The sequence below is a fragment of the Anas acuta genome, chromosome 11 (assembly GCF_963932015.1).
Source record: "Anas acuta chromosome 11, bAnaAcu1.1, whole genome shotgun sequence".
Classification (NCBI taxonomy): Eukaryota; Metazoa; Chordata; class Aves; order Anseriformes; family Anatidae; genus Anas; species Anas acuta.
Genome location: NC_088989.1, coordinates 13,976,321 through 13,998,225, shown reverse-complemented (window position 1 = coordinate 13,998,225; position 21,905 = coordinate 13,976,321). Strand labels below are relative to the sequence as shown.

Below are 21,905 nucleotides of genomic sequence, written 5' to 3'. Positions count from 1 at the left end.
AACCACATCCTCTGCCTCCCGCCCCTGCTGCTCGAACGGCACGAGGTGGCCTGGGGGCCTCTGCGCCCCGCTCACCGCAGGGACGGGCTCACACCCTGGCTGGGGTGTGGGGTGGGCTTGACTTTTTTTGGTAACCACAAGGGTATCAGGTCTTTTTCAGGTTTTCCAGGATTTCTCGTGTTGCATCACGGAGTAAAAAAAACAACACACAAACCTGCCCCTGGGTGCAAGGGAGGGGAGGAAGTGGTTTATTGCATTCAGAGAGGAGAAAAGAGGGGGAGCCGAGCCCCAATGGGGTGCAGAAGAAGAGGGGGTGGTGGGGAGAGGGAGGCTGAGGCTGCAGGGGGCTCGGCGAGCAGCAGGCGGGGAGATGCTGCTGTGAGCCCACCCCGGTGGTCCCGAGGGGCTTCTCCTCCTGCAGGCCCTGCTCACGGGGCCCCCGCTGCCCCCGCTGCCTGTGCCAGCAGGTTGCAGGCCTTGCGGTGCTTCTGCCAGTGCTGGACCTGGCACACCCTGCAAGGGGGAGGCACGGCTCAGGGCTGCGCCCGCTCTGCTGGGAGCTGAGCGGTGCCACCACCACCCCCCAGTGCTGTAGGGACACCCCGACCCCGCAGCAGGAGCAGGGTGCTCGCCACCATCCCCTCCACCAGCACCTCGGGGACACGTCCCCTCTGTAGGGTGGGGTGACAGGGGGCTGGGGGCTGCCTTACCGCGTGCAGTACCACTCGTTGCGGCAGCGGGAGCACCGCTTGGTCGCCTCCACCCCACACACCCGGCATCGGGGCTTGTCGGGGGCGAGAGCCTCCAGCAGGTCCAGGCTGTACGTCTGCGACCACCTGCAGCGGGGACAAAGGGGACAGGGGGCGAGCAGGGAGCTGTGGCGGTGCCAGTCCCTGCTGACTGGGACAACTGGGCACACCGGGCATGGGGCAGGGCCTCACCTGCGTGCCTGGACCTTCAGCTCCCCCTCGGTGGGGCTGAAGGCGTGCTTCACCTGGTGCTTGGCGATGGCTTCCCACTTGCCCGCGTTTTTCCTGAGGAGGTGGTCCCAGATGACGGGCACCTGGCGGGAGAGGCAGAGCTGGAAGGTGGCAGCACAGGGACGGGAAGGGACAGGAGGGCAGCTGGCCCCGGGGACAAGGAGCAGGGTGAGCAGAGGCAGCACGCAGAGGTGCAGGCACAGCGCGTGTTTTTGGTTACCCTGAGGGGCCGGATCCCCTTCCCTGACAGAGGTGAGGAGCGTTAGGTGAAAGGGGCACAACCTTCAGGAGCAGGAGCTCGGCTGCGAGGCCCCAGCTCCCAGACAGAGCCCCGAGCTCTCAGCACTGCAGCAGGCACTGAACCCAGCACTCCGGAGCCGTTTGCCTGAGCAGATTTTTCCACTCGTCACTTCCCCGAAGGCGAACACCAGGGGAAGGGCTGCTTTTTGCAAAAGGGAAAGCGTCGGCCCAGAGCTGCGAGGAGAGGAGGAGGATGCTTCAAACGGTGCTGGCAGCTCCAGCCAAGTAAAAAATAGCCAGGCCTGGGAGGGGAGGAGGCTGCTCGGGGAGAAACCGAATGGAAAAGACTTTTCTCAGCTTGGCTCGGTGACAGGGAGTGAGTTCACTGCTTGCCGGGCAGAGCGTGGAGCCCGTGCGTGCGCTTCCAGCTGGCTCCCCCTGCCTGCCCTTGGCGGAGGCAGGAGCAACGCAAGCCCAAAAGCGGAGCTGTGGTGAAGAGCAGCAGCCCAGACAAGGGCTGGACGAGGTCCCCAGCGTGACGGATGCCTGTCTGTGCCCCACTGACACGGTGGCAGGTAAACTGGGGTGCACAGAGATGCTTTAGAGACCTGCCCTCCTCTTTACACAGGGTTTCTCCCCCTCAGCTCAGCAGGAGGCATCAGAAACACTTTTCTCCAGGAGTTACCGCTGCCCAGACTGGAAGACCCATGGACCCCAAAATGCCTGAAGACCATCTCAGGGCCCATCTGCCAAGCCCCAGGCAGCAGCAGGGAATCGGTCTGCCTCCAGCCCCTCTCCTCAGAGCACTGCCTTGGCGTTTTTCTGCAGGCAGCGTGCCAAGCAGCCCTTGGCCAGGGCTGTGGAAGGGGCTCTTCCTAGGGAAGTCCAGAATCCAGCAGGAAAACAACGATAAATGTCAAACAGTTCACTGCTAAAATGAGCCGGGGTTGTCTCTGCCCTGCGGAGCCACCACCCCGACGACTCAGTGCAGTCTCGACAGCTGTTTACAGCCCAGCTTTTATGCCGTGAGGAGTGACTGCTTGGCCACAGCTGTAGCAGAGGAAGGGCAGGAGAACTGGATGAAGTGGGAGCCAACTGAGCCGGCAGTAATGGTGTCACAGTGACACGGGTGCTTGACACTCTGCCACCTCTCCAGAGCAGAGTTTGGCAGGAGGAAAAAAAAGGGGAAGGGAGCGACAAGGATCAAAGCGGAGCAGCTGGAGAGAAGAGCAGAGCTGGAAGAGCCACCCCATACCTGCTCCAGCACGAGATCCTTTTTCGGCGGAGCCGGCTCTGTCACCGCGAGGTGGCTCAGAAACCTCTGCATCTCCACCAGGTTGGGCAGCTGGTCCAGCAGGACGTCTGTCAGGAATGCCCGGAGCTGCGGCCACGCAGGGGGTGAGAAGAACAAAGGGAGAGAGGTCAGGACAAGGGAGCCAGAGCTGTGTTATGGGGCTGAGAAGTGAGAGGGCTCCGGGTGCGTGCTGGGCACCTGCAGGGGCACTGTCAGAGCAACTCACGGGGGTCCCAAGCGGTGCCCAGGCAAATGCAGCCCTTGTGCTGCTGGCACGGTGTCAGACCCCGCTGCTCTCACACCGCTGAACCCTACAGAGCCTACCTTGAGGAGCTGGCTCTTGTTGAAGCTGTCGAAGTGGTATTTGCGCTGGCATTCGGGGCTGAGCAGAAGGTTGAGGAGGGCAAGCCACACCTGCCCGTCGAGCTTGGTTATCTTCACCTGATCCTCAGGGGGCACCTCGTACCACTCACCGTTCTCAAACTTCTTGAGCTTGCCTGAGGGAGAGACAAACGTGGGGCTCAAGGGAGAGACAGCTCGGAGGTGGGGTGCTGCCCTGCGCTCACCTCCTTGCTCTGGCTCAGGCAAGCCCCCCAGTTTCTGCCTGCCTCAGCTTCCCCAGCCCTTTGCTCAGCACAGCAGCCTTCCTGGTACAAAACCAACGTACCAGAGAGCACGGAAAGCACAAAGAACGCGTCTTGAAGCAACAGGGCTGTGGCAGGAACTACAAGATCCCTGCGATATCACCTTCTGTACTCGGCCAGGTACTGACGAACACTAGCAGATGGTGGGGGCCCAGCAGAGAGGCTGCAGAGGCACGTTTTGGGGTATCAGCAGGGCCAGTACCTGCTCTCCCTGAGGTTCTTCTGCCAGTGAAAGCCAGAAGCAGAACGACCATAACAGACGAGACACAACAAGCGGCTGTGCTACTCTGGGGGATGGAGGAGGATGTAACCCTGCATCTGCACAGCCTGGAAATGCCTTTGTGCTCTGGTTCTTTCCCATCCCTCCCTTGGGGGCCTGGATCAAAGCTCCTCTGACACCCCAAGCTTGCAGGCGGACAGAAGGGATGCGTTTCCTGTCCGGGGGAAGAAGGAAAGCCCCGCATCCAGCTGGGCTCCTCTCAGCAGGCACAGAGCCACGTGCTTCCCACAATCTCTTCCTCTCTTGCCCGTGCTGTGAACCCCTGCTGAGGCTCCTTCCCCTCGCAGGGCTGCAGCGGGGAGCGCCGCTTCCCACAGGCTGTGCCCGCTCAGAGGGGCGCTGCGAGGAAGCTGGGGGGCAGCGGGGGCCGTGGCTGGCTGCAGAGCTGCAGGACACGCTCTGTACCTGCTTCGTAGCAGCTCCAGGGGCAGTGCTCCACCAGCTGGACGAGGAGGCAGGGCAGGTTGTGGGTGTTCAGCATCCGTGTCAGCGCGCTCAGGGGCAAGCTGGAGATAGAAGAGAAGGGGTGAAATGGCGCGCTCAGACCACGGCCAGAACAGATACAAACGCTCCCTGAGGCAACTGGGAGAGGCAGCAGAAAAACAATGATGGTCAGAGCAGCTCCTGTTCCCACAAGTACCACAGAGCAGGGCGGAGTGCTGCTGTATTCGCCTCCTGGGGCACAGCGCCGCTGCCACCACCGACACAGCCAGCGGCTGAAGGGGGCCCAGGCCTCCAACCCGCAGGAACCTCAAAAAGGGCTGCTCAGGGCACGTCCCGTGCCGCCCCTGGGCACCCACCTGTCCACCTGGTCAGTGATGTACCGCAGCACCGAGAGGGCTTTCAGGGAAATCTCAAACTCCATCGCCTCCGCCTGCTTCTGCAGCTCCTGCGGAGGGGCAAGCACAGACTCAGGATTTCAGGCCCCGTTTCCCCGGAGCTACGAGGAGGCAGCTTGTTGGCTGCACATCAGCAACCACGGGCTGGGGAGGAAACCAAAACCCCATGGAACAAACTCTGGTTCTCATCTGGACTGCAGCAGCGCTGCTTCTTTGCCAGAGCAGGGACAGGAGCGCTTGCAGCTCATCCCTCATCTCCCTGCCCGTTACAGGCCACAGGGGGTACCGGCGGTGCCAGGAGTGCCACCCCCTGGAAGAGAACAGTCCCAGACTGCTGCTCCCTCCCTCCCTGGCATCACCTCGTGGCCCGGCAGAGACACGCGAGGCTGCAGGAGAGGGGAGCTGCATCATCACGAGGACGAGGAGGAGAATCTTGGCCCAGGCACAGCCGCAGTCCCGATCTGACCCTTTTCTGGGGCTGCCTCTCCCCTCCAGCTCGCTTAGGGCCAGCAGAGTACATCCCTGTGGCTAACCCAGCCCACAGCTACGCAACCCAGCTTCCAGTCAGCGTGGGCACCACCTCCATCCTCCACGCGGCCCGGCTAGCAGCCTGCACACCCTCTGAGTCAGCCCCTTTTGAGACCACCACGATGTCGGGGCTGAGAGGTGCCAATTCCTTCTCCGCTCCCCTCCCAGCTGCTCGCCAGCTCTCGGCTCTGCGTGCAGAGCTCTGACCTCAGCAGCTCCCATCAGACGCCGCTTGCATTCCTCTAAAGCTTCCAGGAAAGCATTTTGGGCTCTCCCCCTCCCACAGGTCACCGCCTCCCTCTCCAAACTTCCCTGGCAGAGTGGCAGAGCTCGTGGGGCTGCCCACGGGAGCCCCGCTTCCCCACAGCTCCTGCTGGTGGCTGGACCTCAGCCCTGCTGCCGTGGCACAGGGACCATCGGTGCTGCTGGGTGCCAGTGGAGCAGTGCCCCAGGGTGACCACGGCACGCAGCTGTAACAGCCAAGGGGCCCCACGATGCAGGAGGGGGCAGGAACTGCTTTTTAGCACGGGGTTATTGTATGCGGAGAGGCTGGGATAAATCGGAGGAAGCCAGGCTTCTTGGGAGGCGAGAGCTTTCAGAGCCCAAGTAGCCAGAGAGGATTGTTCTTCCTCGAGTTGTGTCAAAGCACAGAGAGCCCTCGCCCCCCCCAGCTCAAGCTGGGAGAGCGTTTCCTGGAAAACATCCCCATTGTGCTCAGGAGCCCTCCGCTTCCTTCCCCTTTCTGCGAGAGGAGCATGTGCTCAGGCAGCAGGCCAAAGGATGGAGCAGAGGGGAGGTGCTGCCAAGTTCGCAGGCTATCGCTTCAACTCCAGCTCTCCAGATGCTCCTCGTGATCGGCACAGCTCAAGGAAAAAAAATTTAGGTGCTGGGAAGCAAAAGGAGCTCCCGCAGCAGGAATCTGTGAGCAGCCACCCCGAAACACCCGACTGGGAACAGCCCTGGACTCGCTGCTGGCCCGGACCAGCGAGGAGAGGAGGCGTTCCTCAGAGAGCAGAGGAAGTTAGAGGGAAATGCAGCAGGGCAATCCCTAGCTGTGTCACACGTGGAGTTACGGATGGGATTTCTCTCACAGTTAACCCTGGCTGGCTCCAGTGGCAGCCTGAGATCAGGTGGTTTCACCAGCTCCATGGAGACGTAACCACACAGCTTTCAAGAGCAGCAGCAAACGGCCAACCCCCTGCACTGATTACTTTGCCTAATTATCAACTCTCCAGCTGTCCCCCAGCTCAGGAATCTGTCCTGCAGGCAGCCTGAAGCTGGCACTGTCACGAGGCAGGGAGGAAACACAGCTGTGGGGTGGAGGGAGGAGCACGCAGCCTGTCCGAGCTGGGCACAGATGATCTCTAACACCAGAGTGCCTCGGAAAGGGCAGGAGGTGCCAGTGCTGCAGCCGAGGCTTCCTCTGTAAGAAAACCTCTCTGGGCTTCTTCGGGCTGCCTGCTGCCTCCGTCACTTGTGTCCCCAGCAAGCGACAGGACTTTCTCCTCACCTGCATGGACGACAGGCTGACCGGGTCCTTGGGATTAAGCTCTGTCTGGGTCACTGCCTGTCCGTTGGTGCTTCGAGCTGCAAGCAGGGTCAGCTTTCGGTGGCAGTAATCGATTAAATCCAGAACGCTGTCCTCTGCCGACTCGCAGATCTCCTTCACAACGACAAGAGGTTCACAGGGAGCCAGCCCCCACAGCCGTGGCTTCCCACCCTTATGCTACAGCAAGCTGAATGCTCACCTTGTAGAAAAACACCGTCTCCAAGAGGTTGATGATGGAGGCTTCGTGATGCAGCTGTGGGGGAAAAAAACAGCAAGTGGGTGACACGGGCAATGGGATGGGGTGCGGGGTGAGAAGCTGCTTCTACAGCTGTGGCCAAAAGCCAGCATGGACAGTGCTGTCCTGAGACCAGGAACCATGAGATAACTGCCTTGAGGCAACGCTGCAGACAAACAGCTGCTCGGGGAAGACACTGCCCTTCCCCAGCAAGGTGTCACTCGAATGAAAATTGGCTAAAATCTTCAGAGTTTTGGGGCAGATTTGCCTTAGATCAAGGGCTGCATCCCTCCACAGGGAAGCCAACTTACTGAGATCACTCTCTTGCCAAGAGTGGCCCGAGGGATCTCAGCTCTCATCAAGAAAAAGCTACTTTTTCTATTTTTTAACGAGGAGGCACATAAGCTGTGGTTAGAACCACCAGAGAAAAAAACAGTGCTCAAAGAGGGGCAAATACCCCCGGGGCACAGCTGTTCAGGAGCCAGGATTGGGAAAAGGGTCTGGCTATTCCCTGATAGGGATCCTCAGCACCCCTCCAGGAAGAAGGGTGTGTGTGGGGGGCACTTCTGATGATTTTCCAGGCTCCGATCTGCTCCCGGTCACAGAAAAGGCAAGGACATAACAGGGACTGCCAAAATCCCAGGGGCTGTGCTTTTCTTTACCAGACAAAACAAAGTCCTGTGGGGTCTGTTAACCAGCAGGTACAGAACCTGCTGTCAGGAGCAACATCTCAGCCTGCTGAGAGGTAAAAATCACAGCTCTGAGACCCCCAGCACAGGATTCATTTTTAAATACAGCAGCGTCTGCCCAGTTTCCACTCACCACCACGTAGATGGGAAAGGTGCTTCTCGGGTGGAAGTCCTCCAGCCGGCACAGCACGGGAAAAACCTTGTGCTTCCAGACCTCTGTTGAGATCAGCTCCCCGATGAGAACGGGAATCTGGACAGGAGCGGAGCCTTTCAGATGGGTGCAAGGCAGAGGGGCCAGGCTGGTGCCCAGCACCCCGTGGCTATTTTGGTCCTGGGGCACCCAGCACAGCACCAATTTGCTTTCTTACACCACCAGTTTTTGAGCCTTCCCTTCACAGCAGGTACTGCATGAGTGAGGAAGCCAGGGGACCAGGCAGAACTGCTATTTCCCAACACTACTGCCACGTTTTATCACCCACGTTCAGTTGTACAGACTTTGGGGAGGCATCACAAATCAACAGCTCTTCACTGAGCCTCTGGCCTCAGAGACCAGAGAGTGCTGCTGGGGTTACAAAGGGGAAAATGTCCCCAAGGCCTGGGCAGTGCCAGGGCCCTACATGTCCCCGTGCAGCCCAGGCTATTTATTTTGTGGCTGAGCCACCCCAGGTACGGGGCAGGACCCGCAGCCAGAGGGGTCAGCACGAACCAGCACCTAGAGAGGAACCGGAGACCAACAGGCAGGAATACCACAGCTTGGCTTTTAATTATTTTTTAAAAAAAGCAACATTGGCAAACCACCAAAGATCTTTGCCAGCAGATTCTTCGCCATCGACGGTTTATCCCCAAACTGGCCGCTGTCCAAAAGCCGATCCCAGCTGGAGGCTGAGGGCCTGGCACAGGGATCGCTGCTGCCCCCACCCGCCGCCCTGCCTCACACCATCCCTCCTGACCACGCAGTTTGTGATTTTCTCATACACAAAGAAACTCAGGGAGGAGTACCAGGAGCACACAGCACCCGTGTAGGGCAAGCCCCGAGAACCTGCACTCCTCCAGCGGGGACCACCCGGCCCCTGCAGCCAGGCACAGGACATTTTGGGGTGCTCGCCGCCACCTTTCCTGACAGAGCAGGGACAGGCTGAGAGCTGGGGGAGCAGGGACAGGGCTGGGCAGAGCCGGGTGCCCCCCGGCCACCCGGGGCTCACCTTGGCGTGGCTGACGAGCAGCTCGGTGAGGAGCTGCTCCTGGCCGGCGGCGGCGCTGAGGATGGCGTGCATGTTGAGCTTCTCCACGCTCTCGTGCTGCCGAAGCCACCTGCGGGGCAGCGGGGTCACCCCGCAGCTGGGACCCTTCCTCACACCTCCACAATCCCCAGTCCTCAGGGGACACCCCAAATTTACAGCCCCATGTTCCTACCACCCCACCCCAGATTGGGGCAGCCCCAGACCCTAAAAATATTGTGGGGGGGGCACACCCCACATTTACAGCCCCTGGGACCCCTGCTCACCCCCCTCCCAGAGTCCCTGGGGACCCCACACCCCAGACCCGCAGAGGGACACCCCACGCTTACACCCCTCAGCCCCGCTGGGCCCCATCCCCTCAGGAGACCCCCAACGCCCCCCAAACTGGGGACACCCCAAATTTGCCCCCCTCCCTTGCCCCTAGGGACCCCCCCGCACCCCTGCCCGCCGGCATCCCGCAGCTCGGTGCCCCTCAGGGCCTGCACCAGCGCCTCGACCTCGGCCGGCAGCAGCAGCCCCGCGGCGGCCATGGCGTCTGTCGTTGTTGCTATGGCAACGGCAGCCATGATGGCAGCTGGGGCCTTCGCTGCGCCCTGGGGGCGCCCAGCACCGTGTGGGGACACAACGGGGGGCACTGGCGGACACAGGGGGCACTGGGATAAGGGGGGACAACTTGAGGACACACACGGCGCACGCCCCAGCCGGCCCGGCTCCGTCACTTCCAGCACACGATGATGTTGGGGTCGTTCTCCAGGCGCTCATCCAGCTCCTTGTAGCTCATGCCTGGGGGGAAAAATGGGGTGCCCGGCGTCAGTGCTGCATGTTCCCACCTCACACCTCATAACCCACCCCCCCCGAGCTCCTCCATCTCCATCTGGCTGCCCTGCTGTGACTGGACCCCGTGTGCCGCTCCTCTGGGGTTGAATGGCTCCGAAAGGTGAGGGGGGGACACCCCAAAAGCACCCCTGGGCACGCAGCACCCCCTGCCCGCCCCACGGCTCCTCACCCGTCTTGCAGCAGATCTCGTCGTAGCTGTGGCAGCCCGTGTAGAGCCGTGCTGGGTGGCTGCGCTCATCCCGGGCCACCTTGACAGGGTATTTCTGCAGCCGCCGGATGAGCCCCTTCATCAAACCGAACTGGATGAGCCTCCTGGGGGGGCCAGGGGAGAGAGGGATGCGATGCTCAGCCCCCAGACATCCCCTCTGTCCCCTCCCCATTCCCCCATTCCCCCAGCCCTCCCGCATCATGCCCCTGGATGGGGCTCCGACCTCTCGTCCACCCGCTGCAGCTGCAGGGTGTAGCGGGAGATGAGGTCTCGCACAGTCGTGCCAGGGCTGAGGCCGCAGTAGAGCTGGAAAACATCCCTGAGGCTGGCTCGTTTGTGCCCTGCGGGGACAAAATGCTGTCAGCTGCTACCGATGGGTCCCCAAGCACCAGGACGCCACGCGGGAGCAGCGTACCTGGCTTGGTGACGTAGGACAGACACTCCTCCTGGAGGCACTTGTCGTCCACCAGGTCCTGGACCTTCGGCGTGGTGCAGTAGACGTTGGAGTACTGGGGAGCAAGGGACGAGCAGCTTGGTTTTGCTGTGGCTCAGGAATATGATGGGTGTCCCCCGTGGGGCCACCCCACCCGTGGCTGCCAGCTCACCTGGAGAATGGAGACGAGCGTGACGACCCCGTAGTACCTGCAGGGCAGGGGAGAGGTGAGAGAGGCACATATCCCAGCCAGTTCCCTCCACCCCGAGTCAGGGCCGGCCTCACCCCCCCACGCACTCACAGCAGGTTCTGCACAGCGATGCGCACCAGGTTCAGCTCCACGTCGGCTTCAGCAGAAATCTTCTGGACGTGCCGAAACCCGTCGATGTAGGGCAGGATCTGGGAAGGGGAACGGGAGGTAACAGGTAGCAAAATCCTGAAGGAGGCACCCATAGCATCACCCCACTGCCCACGAGGCTCCCTGGCGTGCTCAGCGACCAGGTCACCTGCAGCCCCGAGCACAGAAAGTGGGGAGCGCTGAGCTGTGCTGGGCACCACGGAGCTCTGGGGCAGCTCATGCCCTAAGCACCCTCCCCGCACGCACCTGCTGCGTGGTGAGGTCCCACTGGGAGTTGAAGAAGTCGTCCTTGTCCTGGGTGAAGACGGGCACATCGTACTCCTGCACGATGGGGGGGTCCGGCCGCTGCTCGATCACCTTCAGGTGGATGGTGTTCGACTCATCTGGAAGGGAAGGAGCCTGAGTTCTCACAGCAAGCCCTGCAGCTTGCAGCCAGCAGTCCCAGAACGCCTCAAAGCTATGTGGAGGAAGGTGGCTGTGGCCAGAAACCTCATCCCTCTGAGCCAGGCTGGCTCGGGCAGGCCCCAGCCGTGAGCACAAAGTGCCAGAAGCAGCGCAGGGCTGGCTGCTGCCTCTCAGCCCCGCTCTGCCCTTGCTGCCTGGCTGGGCTGCGCTGCAGCACCTACCTATGGGCAGGGTGCACTTTCCTTTGGCGTTCAGCTCCTCCAGCAGGATGGTCATGATGGGCACCAGCTTCTGTTTGCTCTCCTCGTTGGAGATGAAGCCGCTTTCCAGCTAAAGAAGGCAGGAAGGAGGTCGAGTCAGCTCCTCCCAGAGGTGTCACTGACTAAGGAGCTGCATGGCCCAGATGCTGTCTTCTGTCAGCCTCAGCGAGCCTTCCTTCTAGCAGAGCAACAAATTGAGGCAGGCTGCTGCTGGAATGCGCAGTGAAGACCCCGTACCACCACCAAAGCAAGAATCTTCCCGAGGAAAAAAAAAAAAACAAACAACAAAATAAAACTGCAGAGCAAGAAGGAAGCAGGAGGCTGGGGAGCCCCCTGCTTGATTCAAGACCTGCAAGAGGAGAGGCCTGCTGAATGCTCACGGAGAATTTTGGGGACATTTGTAACCCTTAAAATTCAGAACAGAACAGAACACCATAGTTTAGTTGGAGGGGACCTACATCAAGGCCACGTGTGTGAGCACTTCAGGGCTAACCCAAAGTGAAAGCACATTACTGAGGGCATTATCCAAATGCCTCTAGGGCACTGACAGCCACAGGGCATCCAGCACCTCTCCAGGAAACCTGTCCCTGTGTTTGGCTGCACTCATGGTAAAGAATTTTTCCTAAAGTCCAGTTTGAGTCTCCCCAGCTGCAGCTTTGTGCTGTTCCCATGCATCCTGACATCCATTACTGGGGGAAGAGACTGGTGCCTGCCTCTGCATTTCCCCTCCTCAGGGAGCAGAGAAAAAAGGAGGTCGCCCCACGCCTCCTTTTCCCCAAACCAGACAACCAGAGTGTCCTCAGCCTCTCCTCACAGGATGTGCCCTACACCACTTTTATTGCCTCTTCTGGATGCTTTCAATCACCTTTTAGATTGGGAAGCCCAGAACAATGCAATGTGCAAGGTGAGGCCGCACCAGCACTGAACACAGTGGGACAACCCCATCTTTTGTCCATCTGCCACCACCAGCACCCCAGGACCCTCTGTGTGTGGGTGCCAGCCCCACAGCACCCTCCTCAGCCACAAACCTGCCCCGGGTACCACAGGGCAGATCGGGGAGGGGGAGCCCTGGGGCTGACCTCCAGGGTGGTGAGGTAGCCGGCCAGCTTCTTGACGATGGGCTCCAGGGCGCAGGCCTTGGCTCGGGCGTCACAGACGAAGCCGAGGTTGAAGAGCAGCGCGTTGCGGCTGTACTTCTTGTGCTCGATGCAGACGGGGCAGCCGATCAGCTTCTTCTCCATGGCTGTCCTAGGGGGAGGCAGCAGAGCCTGAGCCTGGGGGGCCTGGCGGGGAGCAGGGCGGGCTGCCTCGCCCCCCGGGGCCGCGGGCACTCACACGGTGATCAGCTTGTTCTGCAGCTCGGGCTTGGTGATGACGAACACCTGCACCGTGTCGAACAGCTCCCGGGAGATGAAATCCTCGGGAACCTGCGGGGACACAGGGAGGGGGTGGAGGCACCGACCCTGGAGGGCTTTAAAAGGCATTTAGATGTGGAGCTCAGGGATATGGGTTAGTGGGGACTGTTGGTGTTAGGTTAGAGGTTGGACTCGATGATCTTGAGGTCTCTTCCACCCTAGAAATTCTGTGATTCTGTGATTCTGGGATTTTGTGACAGCGCCCTGGTGACAGCGGAACGGACACATCCCGGAACCAGCCCCGCGCGGTGCCTGTTTCCCCCCGGACACATTTCCCCGCAGCACCGCGCTCCCACCCCGCCGCCGGCCCCCTTTGCGGTAGCGGTGTCCCCTCGCCGCGGGTCCCCCCGGGTGCCGCTGCCCCTTAGAACCGTTCCGCCTCGCTGCCGTTCCCCCCCCCCCGGTACCGCTCCCTTCCCTCCCCTCTCCGCCGCCCCGCCGCACCTGGTAGGTGATCTTGGGCCCCAGCGTGGGGTGGAACTCGCTGAAGAACACGCACTCAATCCTTCCCCCCATGGCCGCCCCGCTCCCGGCCCGCCCCTCCCCGCTTCCTCCCCTCGGCGTCACGAAGGGCGGGCCTCAAGGGCGGGCCCCACCTCTCTCACCCAATCACCGCGGCGGGCGCGCTGACTGACACCCGCCCCGCCCAATAGGCGCTCTCCTCTCACCCCCTCCCGCGACGCCGCCGCCCTCCCGGCTCCGCCATGTCGCTGCCGGCCGAGGGGGAGCCGCGGCTCCTCCGCTCCCTGCGCGCCGCCGCCGCCGCCGCCGCCCACGCCGCGTCCCTGGGGCTGCCCGCGGGGGTGGCCGCGCTGGCCCGGCCGGGCTCCAGTGAGTGCGGGGGAGTTGGGGGGGGGCGGGGAGGCCCCGAGCCGTGCCCCCGCCTCACCCCCCCCCCCCCCCCCCCCCCCATCTCCGCTCCCCTCAGGCCTCTTCTCCTGGCACCCGCTGCTGATGGCGCTGGCGGTGAGTGGGGGGCGGCGGGGCCGGGCCTGGGGGTGCCTCAGGGCCCCCCGCTGAGCCCCCCCCTCCCCGCTGCCCCCTCCTCAGTTCTCGCTGCTGCTGACCCAGGCGCTGTTGGTTTTCTCCCCCGAGGCCTCCCCGCTGCGCTCGCTGTCCCGCAAGGCCAAGGTGCGGGCGCACTGGGCCCTGCAGGTGCTGGCGCTGCTGTGCGCGCTGCTGGGGCTGGCGCTGGTGGCCTACCACAAGGAGCTGCAGGGCAAGGGGCACTTCCACACCTGGCACGGCCGCGCCGGGCTGCTGGCGGTGCTGTACGCCAGCGGGCAGAGCCTCGGGGGGCTGCTGCTGCTCTACCCGAAGCTGGCCCGGGGCTGGCCGCCGGGGAAGTTGAGGTTGTACCACGCCACGGCCGGGCTGGTGGGCTACCTGCTGGGCTGCGCCAGCCTGGTGCTGGGCATGTGCTCGCTCTGGTTCACCGCCGCCGTCAGCGGCGCCGCCTGGTACCTGGCCGTGCTCTGCCCGCTCCTCAGCAGCCTGGTGGTGATGAACCAGGTGAGCAACGCCTACCTGTACCGCAAGCGGAGCCAGCACTGAGCCTCTCCCGTGAGTCCCGCAGCGGCAGCCCCGCAGGCCGTGCAGCGGCTGGGATGTGCCCCAGAGCTGGGGATGCCGCCGGTTCCCAGCCCTGGGCAGGGGAGGGTCGGGGATCCCTGCTCCTTCCCCCTCCCTCCCTGTCCACGCACAAATTCCCGTGCTGCGGGGTTACCTGCGGCGAGGTTTCGGCCTGGCGGGGGCCGGGGGGTGTTTTGCAGCCTGCTGGGGGCCAGCTCGTCCTCCCACGGGCGCATGGAACAGCGCAAGCACAGGAGGGACCTCAGCAGGCAGCTGCACGGGCTCCTGTCCTCAGCACAGCCCCGGGTGGGAGCTGGTGGCAGGGCCCGGGGATGGTTCCTGGAGCAGAGCGACCCTCGGGGAGGCTGGAAGCCACCGCAGCACCTCTCCTCCCGCCACAGCCCGCAGCCTTCCCGGCCCCAGCGTCGCAGGGCTCCGTGGGCCGCGCTGGGACGGCCCCGGGGCTGCTCCCCAACGTGCTCCCGGCAGGGCCGGAGAGCTGGGAGCAGTGCCCGAGCTGGGAAACTCTTCTGTATCCAGAGCTTTTATTCAATAAAGATTTCAGGCAGCTACAGCGTGGCACGGCCTCCTTACTGCCCCGGGAAGGGCCAAACTGAAGCCCCCCGAGCACCCAAAGCAGCACCAGCCACAGGTGGGTGGTCGGCAGGGCCCCTGCACATCCCTGGCACCGAGCAGCCCCCGTTTGGGGAGAAAACTCCTCCTCGAGGCACGGCTCGGTGCCCCGGCTGCGGCGTGGAGAGGCCAACGAGTGCTCTTTCAAAGAACTGTTTATTGATACCGAAACGTCTGTGATTTCCCTGGGTGACAAAACCTTCCCGCGTGGTCCTTTAGAAAAATAAACTCGCGCCGCCACGGGCTGCGGCCCAGAGCCCGGGGCAAGGAGCTCTGGGGAGCAGCCTCTCCCTCCCTCGCCCAGGACAGCCCGGCCACGCGGAGGGAGCAGGACAGAAGGGGGAGCCCGTTTCTACTTGAAGGAGAGAAACCCGGTGCCAGAGGAAGCAGCTTGTGCCCCGCTGTAAAAATTAATTCCAGCTTCTAGGATAATCTGGCAAACGGATTAGTGGAGCGGCAGCTGAGGGCACCAGCCCCTGCTGGGGCAATGCTGCAGCAGGAGAGGAAACAGAGAAGAGGCAACGCCACGGAATGAACGCCACGGGGCCGGGGCCGATCCCTGCTCCGGGCGCTGGCCCCACGCGGGAGCTCCGTCGGCCTCCTACCGGGGCGGAGGGAGGGAGGGTGGGAACGGGCAGAGGACTCTGCAAAGCCCCCCGTGCCTTCCCGTTCCCGAGATCAGGAACCAAACGAAATCGAGAAAGGAGAAAACGAAGTTTCGAGTGCAGAGAAGCGAGGAAGCGCGGTGCCACTCGCTGACTTGGCTCCCCGGGTGCCAGGAGGTCCCTTCGCGGCCTCGGAGCAGGGGTCAGCCTGCGCGGACCGGCCCGAGGTCTCCCTCCAGAACAAAGCTCCCGGCGCGGGCATCCACATCCACGCCGGGGGGGCAGCGAGAGGCAGAGCCCCACGGCGCTCAGGCCCTCGGCGCTGGGCTGAGGCAGCCCCTGTCCCTGGGCCGGGAGCGTCCCCGCAGGCAGCGTCCCCGTGCGGGCGTTGGCGGCTCTCCCGCGGAGCTGGGCAGGGAGGACGGGGCCGGCAGGGCCGCAGCTCACGGCTGGGACGGGGCGTCCTCAAAGCTGATCAGGCTGCTCTCGTGGCCGGCCGCCTTCCCCGCCGTGGTGGATTCGGCGGGCAGCGGGCCCTCGCTCTTCACCACCACCTCCTCCTCCTCGTCCTCCATGCTGGGCCACGCCGTCTGGTCCTCCACGCGCTTCAGCCGCTCGTTCAGCGCTTTCAGGGCCAGCTGCCTGTGGGGTAAAAGTGGGTGGACAGCGGGGTGAGGGACGGACAGGGAGTGTGGTACCCACTCTTCCCCTCTCCTCTCACCCCACGCACAGCCCCATGGCGGGGGGAGCAGCGACCAGCACCCACGGGCTGCCCGAGCTGGGGCCGTGGCAGAGGTGGGGAAGCCAAACGGAGGCACCGAGGCGTGATGTGCAGAGCTCCCTCGCCACGTGCTGTGCTCGGGGGCTGCTCCAGAAGCAGAGGGGAGCGAGGTGAGCAGCGAGCTGGTGCCTCACCCCGTGACTGAGCTGCCACCGCACGTGCGGGAGGGCCGGGTCGCGGCGCTGACTCAGCTCGCCTCCTGCTGTGCCACGGTGGCGGGGAGGACACGGCAGCAGGAACCGCGCCCCGCTGCCCGACACACCCCTTCCTCGGGACCCCCCGCTCGGCCCCAGCGCTGTGATTTGGGCTTGGGAAGCGGGCGGGCAGCTTGCAGCGGGTGTGTGCCAGCTGGTGGCCCCATGGAGGAGGCTCCCCTCAGCGCCCTGACCCCAAATCCCCCCCACATGGAGACGCCGGGGCCCACAGCGGTGCGGGGCTGGTGTTACCTTCTCCTCTCGGCGTCCTGGGGGTCCGTTCCCGGCAGGCTGATGGTGATGGAGGAGGGGGCGCCCACGTCGTAGCGCTTCACCGTCTTCCGGCACAGCCTCACTTTGACCAGCAGCCCGTACACCAGGTTGGCCGCCAGCCCCACGGCGGGCTGCAGGATCTCGGGGAAGAAGGTGGCGAAGGCGAAGTGGTCGGACATATCCCCGCGGCCCCGGCTGTGGCGCTGGTAGAAGCGCAGGTAGACCCAGCTGGACAGCAGCCCGAAGCCGTAGGACACCAGCGCGGCGCTCTCCACCAGGGCAGCCAGCCGCAGGGCGGCCAGCAGCAGCAGCAGCAGGGTGGGCGCCGCCTTCACCCTCACCTGCGGCACCCTCAGCACCGTGCTGTCGCCCATCGTCTGCTTCAGCGCCACCAGCACGGCCGCCAGGAAGCCGGGCACGCCGTGGATGCGCACCTCGAACAGGTAGGCCAGGCGGAAGGTGGCGGCGTAGGCCAGGCAGTAGGCGCAGGCCCCCAGCAGCCCCACGGCCGCGTTGACGGCGCCGTAGAACAGCAGCAGCTCCAGCGCCCCCCACAGCGGCTCCAGCAGCCTCCCGGCCGCCGCCACCGTGCCCAGGCTGAGCGCCACGCCGGCCGCCCGCCGCTCCAGCAGCCCGTGGGTCAGCAGCGTCCAGAGGCGGCAGCCGGGCGGCAGCAGCAGCCCCGGGGTGACCGCCAGCGCCGGGGCCGTGTCCAGCGCGAAGGACAGCGCGTACAGCAGCAGCACGGCGCCGCTCAGCGCCTTCACCACCACGCTGCTGCCGCCCAGCGCCCGGGCCAGCTGCTGCCGGGACACCGGCACCAAGCGCCGCATGGCGGGGACGAGGCCCCGGTGTCCCCCCCCCCCCTCCCCGCTCACAGGGCCCGGCCCGGCCCCGGCGCCGCTCGGCCCCCGTCAGGCCCCGCCGCTGGGCCAGGCCGGGCGCGGACAAACAGGGGCGGTGCGCATGCGCGGGGGGGGGAGGGAGGGGAGGGAGGGGTGGGAGGTGCGGGAAGGGGAGGGGGGAGGGAGGGGGCGGGGGGAGGGAGGGGGCGGGGCTTGGGGAGGGAGGGGGCGGGGCTAGGGGGAGCCACGCCCACTGGGAGGGTGGGGGGGGAATGGGGACATGGGGACATGGATATGGGGACATGGGGACATGGGGGGATGGACACATATATGGGGACATGGGGACGTGGATATGGGGACATGGATAGGGGGACATGGATATGGGGACATGGATAGGGGGACATATGGGGGACATGGATATGGGGACACAGGCATATGGGGGACACAGGGGACATGGGACAAGTATATTGTGGGTATGGGGGACACGGGACATAGATATGGGGGACAAGGACACAGGGGACATGGATATATGGGGGACATGGATGTATGGGGGACATGGGCATGGGGACATGGGGTGAGTATGGGGTGGGCATGGGGGCACAGGGGGTGTAGGTATGGGGGATGTGGACACAGGGGGCATGGACATGCAGGGGATGAAGGTGTGGGGGACAATGGGGACACCGGCATGGGGGGTGTGGGCATAGGGGACACGCGGGACATGGGACAGGCATGATATGGACATGGGGGGCACGGGGGACGTAGATATGGGGGATGTGGGTATGGGAGACACAGGCACAGGGACATGGATACAGGGACAGGGGCATGGGGACACGAGGTACACAGGCAGGGGACACGGGGGACATGGTACAGGGGTTGGGGGACGTGGTTTGGGGGCACAGGTGGGCACGGGGGGGTTGCCCCAGGGGGACACAGACACGGGGGACATGGGGGACATGGGCGTAGGACAGGGAGAGGGGACACACAGGGGACACGGCCCCATGGGACACGGGGACAAGGGGACACGGGGCTGGGGGGCAGCCTGGGGACCCTGCCCACGGCCTCACAAACCCACCCGTGTCCCCCCCCACCCGCGCCCTGCCCGTGTCCCCCCCCAGTCCCTGCTGCGTCCCCCAGGCCCCGGCACAGCGAGGGGACACAACGGGGTCCCTGTCCCCCCCCCCCCCCAAGGGCAATGACGCAGCCACCGCCTGTGAAGTGAAAATATGAACATTATTTAATAACTGAGTCTCTGTAATAAACCATTTGAAAATATTTTACAAGGAGTCACACGCACGATATCTTACAAATTGTCTGGTTGTTGGTTTTTTTTTTTGGGGGGGGGGGGGAGTTTTCCAACTCTTCTGTACAAAAAAAAAAAAGAAAAAAAAATTAAAAATAAATTAAAGGAAAGTAATTAAAAAAAAAAACCAACCCAAAGCCTTTTGGATGAGCAGAGAGAAGCTTTCGGGGTGGGGACGGGGCAGGCCACGGCCCCGGTTGGCGGGGCGGGGGCCGTGACACCCCCCCCCCTCCTGGATTTGAACGCAAAGGGGGTGACATGGGCATATTTATAGGGTCTGGATGGTGGCGGGGGGCTGGTGCAGCACCTAACTAGACTACAGCAGTACACACACTCCCGGTAACACAGAGCCATCTGCTCAAACACGGGGCCCAGAGACAGGAACCAAACACACACCGAGAAAGCGACAAGCAGAATGACCATTAATTAACCCCAGCGCTAATTAGCGCCTCCCCGGCCCCCTCCCCGCCGTCCCCGGGTGGTCCGTGGGTTTGCTCCTGTCCCCACATCCCCCTCCCATCCCTCCCACCACCCAAAAATAAAGCCCCACGCCCGTGGGGCTGGAGCTGGGGGCACCCAGCGGGGACCTGGTGGCACCCGGCACGGCCCCGCTGGGGACACGGGAGGCTCGGGGACAGGCAGCGTGTCCCTTTGGGGCACAGCGTGTCCTGCTGGGGACAGGCAGTGCGTCCCTTTGGGGTCACACAGTGTGTCCCTTTTGGGGTCACACAGCTTGTCCCTTTGGGGACACACAGCGTGTCCTTTTGGGGATGCATAGCGCACCCCATTTGGGGACACACAGCTTGTCCCATTGGGGACACACAGCGCATCCCTTTGGGGACACACGTCCCATCCCATTTGGGGACACACAGCGCATCCCTTTGGGGCCCGGTCCCGCTGGCCGGCACGCGGTTTCTTTGGCAGGGCGGGACGGAGGGGCCGAGCAGGGCTGGGGCGGGCGGACGGGAAGGGTTTCACAGTGATCTGCAGAACGGAAAAGAAAAAAAAAAAAAAAGTACTTTTTTTTTTTTTTTTTTTTTTTTTTTTCCTCCTTTTTCACCCCAATTTCTGTGCCCAAGGATGAATGAGAGCAGATGAGCCGAGAGCGGGGACCGTGGGCTCGGCCCCGTCCCGGCAAAGGCGACGCCTGGCTCCCCGCAGGGACACTGCCACCCGCCGCTGTCCTCCCACACGCCCGGGGGGCCGGACCCCCCCCCGATAAATCATACCGACCGTCTCCATCACCTTCCCTATTTTCAGGTTATATTTTTTCCCCCCTCTTTTTTTGTTTTTTTTTTTTTCTCTTTTTTTTTATGTTTTTTCCCCACGTGTCCTCATCGCTGGCCACAAACGCCGTCGTTCTCCAGGCTGAAACTCAACGTAGAAAGATCTGGTTTAAAATCTTCAGGCTAAAAAAATAGGCGAGGGACCAGGGGGGGGAAGGATGATGCTGTGTGTGTGGGGGGGGCACAAGGCGGGGGCTTTCCGAGTCCGAGCGGCCGGGGCGGCCGGACGCCCTCCTGGTTTTTTGGGGGGGCCCCTGCCCGCACCCCGGCTCTTCTTTGGATGCGGCCGTGGGGAGCGCAGGGGGGGGGCGTCCCCGGGGCTGGGGGGGGTCCCCAGGGAGGTGGCTCCCGTCCCGCCGGGGCCTCGGGAGGGGATGGAGATGGAGGCTGAGAGAACAGGAGGGCGGTGGGCGCGGGTTAAAGGCAGGCGGCCGGGGGCAGCGGGTGCCGGCTGGCGCTGGAGTAGAGGAGCAGCAGCTGCAGGGAGAGCAGGACCCCGAGGGAGGGGGCGAAGGAAGCCCCTCGGCCGCAGTCTGAGGTATCTTCCTGGGGGGGCAAAGGGAGAGCGGCCGTGGGGCACCCCCGGAGCTGCCGCCGAGCCCCAGGGGCACCCGATGTGACCCCAATGTGCCTCGTCCCCTGCTCCCACCCCACAGACCCCCACGGTGCTGCCCACCAAGACCCCCATGGCTCCGCTCCCCCAGGGTCCCCCCAGGGCTCCGATCTCCCCCCGGGGGTCCCCCCAAAGCTCCATTTCCCCCCCCAGGAGGTCACCCCATGGCTCTGCCCCCCCCAGGGATTCCCCAGAGCTCTGCTCCCCTCCCCGTGGGCAGCCCCCCGCCCCGATCCCTCCCCGCGCCCCCCACGTACGGTTGCATTGTAGTCGAAGCAGATGTGGGGACCTTTCCGGTAGCGGGGCCTGTCCACCAGCTCACACTGGTTCGGGTCTCTCGGGGGAGCTTCGCGGGTCAAGGAAACCACGGGGACCAGGCTGGCAGTGGCGGGGACGACCCCAACCACGGGGCAGCCCCCTCCCCCGACCCCACACCCCCCCCGCGCTCCCTCCCCCGGCTCCCCAAAGGATACCCCTGACCTCCGCCTGCAGCAGCTTGACGGACTCGCACTGGCTGCACAGGGGCTTGTCGGCCACCACGAAGAGCAGGTTGGTGTTGGCCAGCCTCTGTGCGTGGAACAGCCTGGGGGGGCGCGAGGTTGGTCACTGTCCCGTCCCATTCTGTCCCCATACAAAGCCTACGGGGCCATGCAGCCCCCCAGCCGCAGGGACAGACCCACCTGGAGCAGTTCCCGCAGTCGATGATGGCGTTGTAGGTGGCGTTGACGGTGCTGAAGTAGTACTGCGTCTGCTTCATGATGCAGCTCGTCTCCCGGGCCTCCATGCTGTCCGCCGTCACGTCCTCTGCGCCCGCACAGTGCCGTGGGACGGGGGCACAGGGGGCATGGGGGGCCTGGGGCTGCGTGTCCCTGGCCAGGGGGATGTCACCCGCCCGCCCCTGCGTCCCCGTCCCTGCACTCACCTGTCTGGAACCAGCTGCTGTAGGTGAGGCCGTAGAGGAACTGCTGGAAGAGGGACCTGGGGACGCAGCGCACGGCCACATGAGCTGTGCCGGCCCTGGGGACACGCCGGTGTCCCCCAGGGGCATCCCAAGGAGGGACAGATGGCACTCACCAGGCGGCAGCTGAGGTCCACCAGGCGAGGTTCAGCAGGTCGGCCACGGTGGGCTGCGAGTAAGGAGAGGGGCAGGAGTGAGGCAGCGGGTCCCGGCGTGGTGCCAGGGCGCCCCGCGGGTCCCTGGGGGCACTCACCACGAAGACGCCGCGGGGCGCAGCCCCCGTGTTGCTCTGGGCCTCGGGGGCGCAGACAGACTGGAAGTCGTAGGACTCCTTGCGGGCGTAGAAGGAGTTGTTGTAGAGGGCGGACATCAGGTTGGCGTCCACCTCGCTGAAGAACTTGCCCACCTGGATG

General features: G+C 63.8%; 5 protein-coding genes across 12 annotated transcripts in view; 1 reads left to right on the top strand and 4 right to left on the bottom strand.

Moving 5' to 3' along the window:
• Positions 1-225: 225 nt before the first annotated feature.
• Positions 226-9,082, bottom strand: ZMYND10 (zinc finger MYND-type containing 10). The gene is made up of 12 exons (XM_068694792.1): positions 8,955-9,082; positions 8,481-8,589; positions 7,412-7,528; positions 6,554-6,607; positions 6,316-6,468; positions 4,239-4,327; positions 3,844-3,944; positions 2,839-3,011; positions 2,476-2,601; positions 942-1,063; positions 711-836; positions 226-513 (listed from the first exon to the last, which is right to left on the bottom strand). The coding sequence occupies exons 1-12, from the start codon at positions 9,080-9,082 to the stop codon at positions 429-431; spliced, it is 1,383 nt and encodes a 460-aa protein (XP_068550893.1). The 3' UTR covers positions 226-428.
• On the bottom strand, positions 8,447-13,008 carry NPRL2 (NPR2 like, GATOR1 complex subunit). 2 transcript variants are annotated; one of them, XM_068694769.1, is made up of 12 exons: positions 12,877-13,008; positions 12,353-12,444; positions 12,097-12,265; positions 10,979-11,087; positions 10,599-10,735; positions 10,296-10,393; positions 10,167-10,203; positions 9,977-10,070; positions 9,785-9,902; positions 9,523-9,665; positions 9,202-9,299; positions 8,447-8,589 (listed from the first exon to the last, which is right to left on the bottom strand). In XM_068694769.1, exons 1-11 carry the CDS (start codon positions 12,946-12,948, stop codon positions 9,232-9,234), a joined length of 1,137 nt encoding a protein of 378 aa, XP_068550870.1. In that variant the 5' UTR covers positions 12,949-13,008; the 3' UTR covers positions 8,447-8,589; positions 9,202-9,231. The 2 variants fall into 2 exon arrangements, with proteins under 2 accessions (XP_068550870.1, XP_068550869.1); XM_068694768.1 differs by lacking the exon at positions 8,447-8,589 and having other exon boundaries at positions 9,086-9,299.
• A 96-nt stretch (positions 13,009-13,104) lies between these two features.
• Positions 13,105-14,576, top strand: CYB561D2 (cytochrome b561 family member D2). The gene is made up of 3 exons (XM_068694776.1): positions 13,105-13,263; positions 13,361-13,398; positions 13,483-14,576. Exons 1-3 carry the CDS (start codon positions 13,137-13,139, stop codon positions 13,984-13,986), a joined length of 669 nt encoding a protein of 222 aa, XP_068550877.1. The 5' UTR covers positions 13,105-13,136; the 3' UTR covers positions 13,987-14,576.
• A 198-nt stretch (positions 14,577-14,774) lies between these two features.
• TMEM115 (transmembrane protein 115) lies at positions 14,775-17,456 on the bottom strand. Its single transcript, XM_068694773.1, has 2 exons — positions 16,470-17,456; positions 14,775-15,884 (listed from the first exon to the last, which is right to left on the bottom strand). The coding sequence occupies exons 1-2, from the start codon at positions 17,321-17,323 to the stop codon at positions 15,686-15,688; spliced, it is 1,053 nt and encodes a 350-aa protein (XP_068550874.1). The 5' UTR covers positions 17,324-17,456; the 3' UTR covers positions 14,775-15,685.
• A 1,090-nt stretch (positions 17,457-18,546) lies between these two features.
• The window catches only part of CACNA2D2 (calcium voltage-gated channel auxiliary subunit alpha2delta 2), a 167,337-nt gene continuing 163,978 nt past the window's right edge, over positions 18,547-21,905 (bottom strand). For all 7 annotated transcript variants that reach the window (XM_068694168.1, XM_068694170.1, XM_068694169.1 and 4 more), the window contains 7 exons: positions 21,746-21,898; positions 21,609-21,661; positions 21,457-21,512; positions 21,215-21,338; positions 21,008-21,117; positions 20,792-20,880; positions 18,547-20,467 (listed from right to left, as the gene is read on the bottom strand). In XM_068694168.1, coding sequence (XP_068550269.1) covers positions 20,339-20,467; positions 20,792-20,880; positions 21,008-21,117; positions 21,215-21,338; positions 21,457-21,512; positions 21,609-21,661; positions 21,746-21,898 — 714 coding nt within the window. In that variant the 3' untranslated portion in view covers positions 18,547-20,338. The remainder of the gene's footprint in view (positions 20,468-20,791; positions 20,881-21,007; positions 21,118-21,214; positions 21,339-21,456; positions 21,513-21,608; positions 21,662-21,745; positions 21,899-21,905) is intronic.

Coding starts and splice junctions, on each gene's coding strand:
- NPRL2 (XM_068694769.1), bottom strand. CDS start 12,948: ATGGGGGGAAGGATTGAGTGCGTGTTCTTCAGCGAGTTCCACCCCACG. Junction 10,736..10,978: donor AAAGTGCACCCTGCCCATAG/GTAGGTGCTGCA, acceptor CTTCCCTTCCAG/ATGAGTCGAACACCATCCAC. Junction 9,666..9,784: donor CTGCAGCGGGTGGACGAGAG/GTCGGAGCCCCA, acceptor TGGCCCCCCCAG/GAGGCTCATCCAGTTCGGTT.
- CYB561D2 (XM_068694776.1), top strand. CDS start 13,137: ATGTCGCTGCCGGCCGAGGGGGAGCCGCGGCTCCTCCGCTCCCTGCGC. Junction 13,264..13,360: donor GCTGGCCCGGCCGGGCTCCA/GTGAGTGCGGGG, acceptor CGCTCCCCTCAG/GCCTCTTCTCCTGGCACCCG. Junction 13,399..13,482: donor CGCTGCTGATGGCGCTGGCG/GTGAGTGGGGGG, acceptor CCCCCTCCTCAG/TTCTCGCTGCTGCTGACCCA.
- TMEM115 (XM_068694773.1), bottom strand. CDS start 17,323: ATGCGGCGCTTGGTGCCGGTGTCCCGGCAGCAGCTGGCCCGGGCGCTG. Junction 15,885..16,469: donor CAGGACGCCGAGAGGAGAAG/GTAACACCAGCC, acceptor TTTACCCCACAG/GCAGCTGGCCCTGAAAGCGC.
- ZMYND10 (XM_068694792.1), bottom strand. CDS start 9,082: ATGGCTGCCGTTGCCATAGCAACAACGACAGACGCCATGGCCGCCGCG. Junction 6,469..6,553: donor AGACGGTGTTTTTCTACAAG/GTGAGCATTCAG, acceptor GTCGTTGTGAAG/GAGATCTGCGAGTCGGCAGA. Junction 3,012..3,843: donor CTGGAGCTGCTACGAAGCAG/GTACAGAGCGTG, acceptor TCTCTCCCTCAG/GCAAGCTCAAGAAGTTTGAG.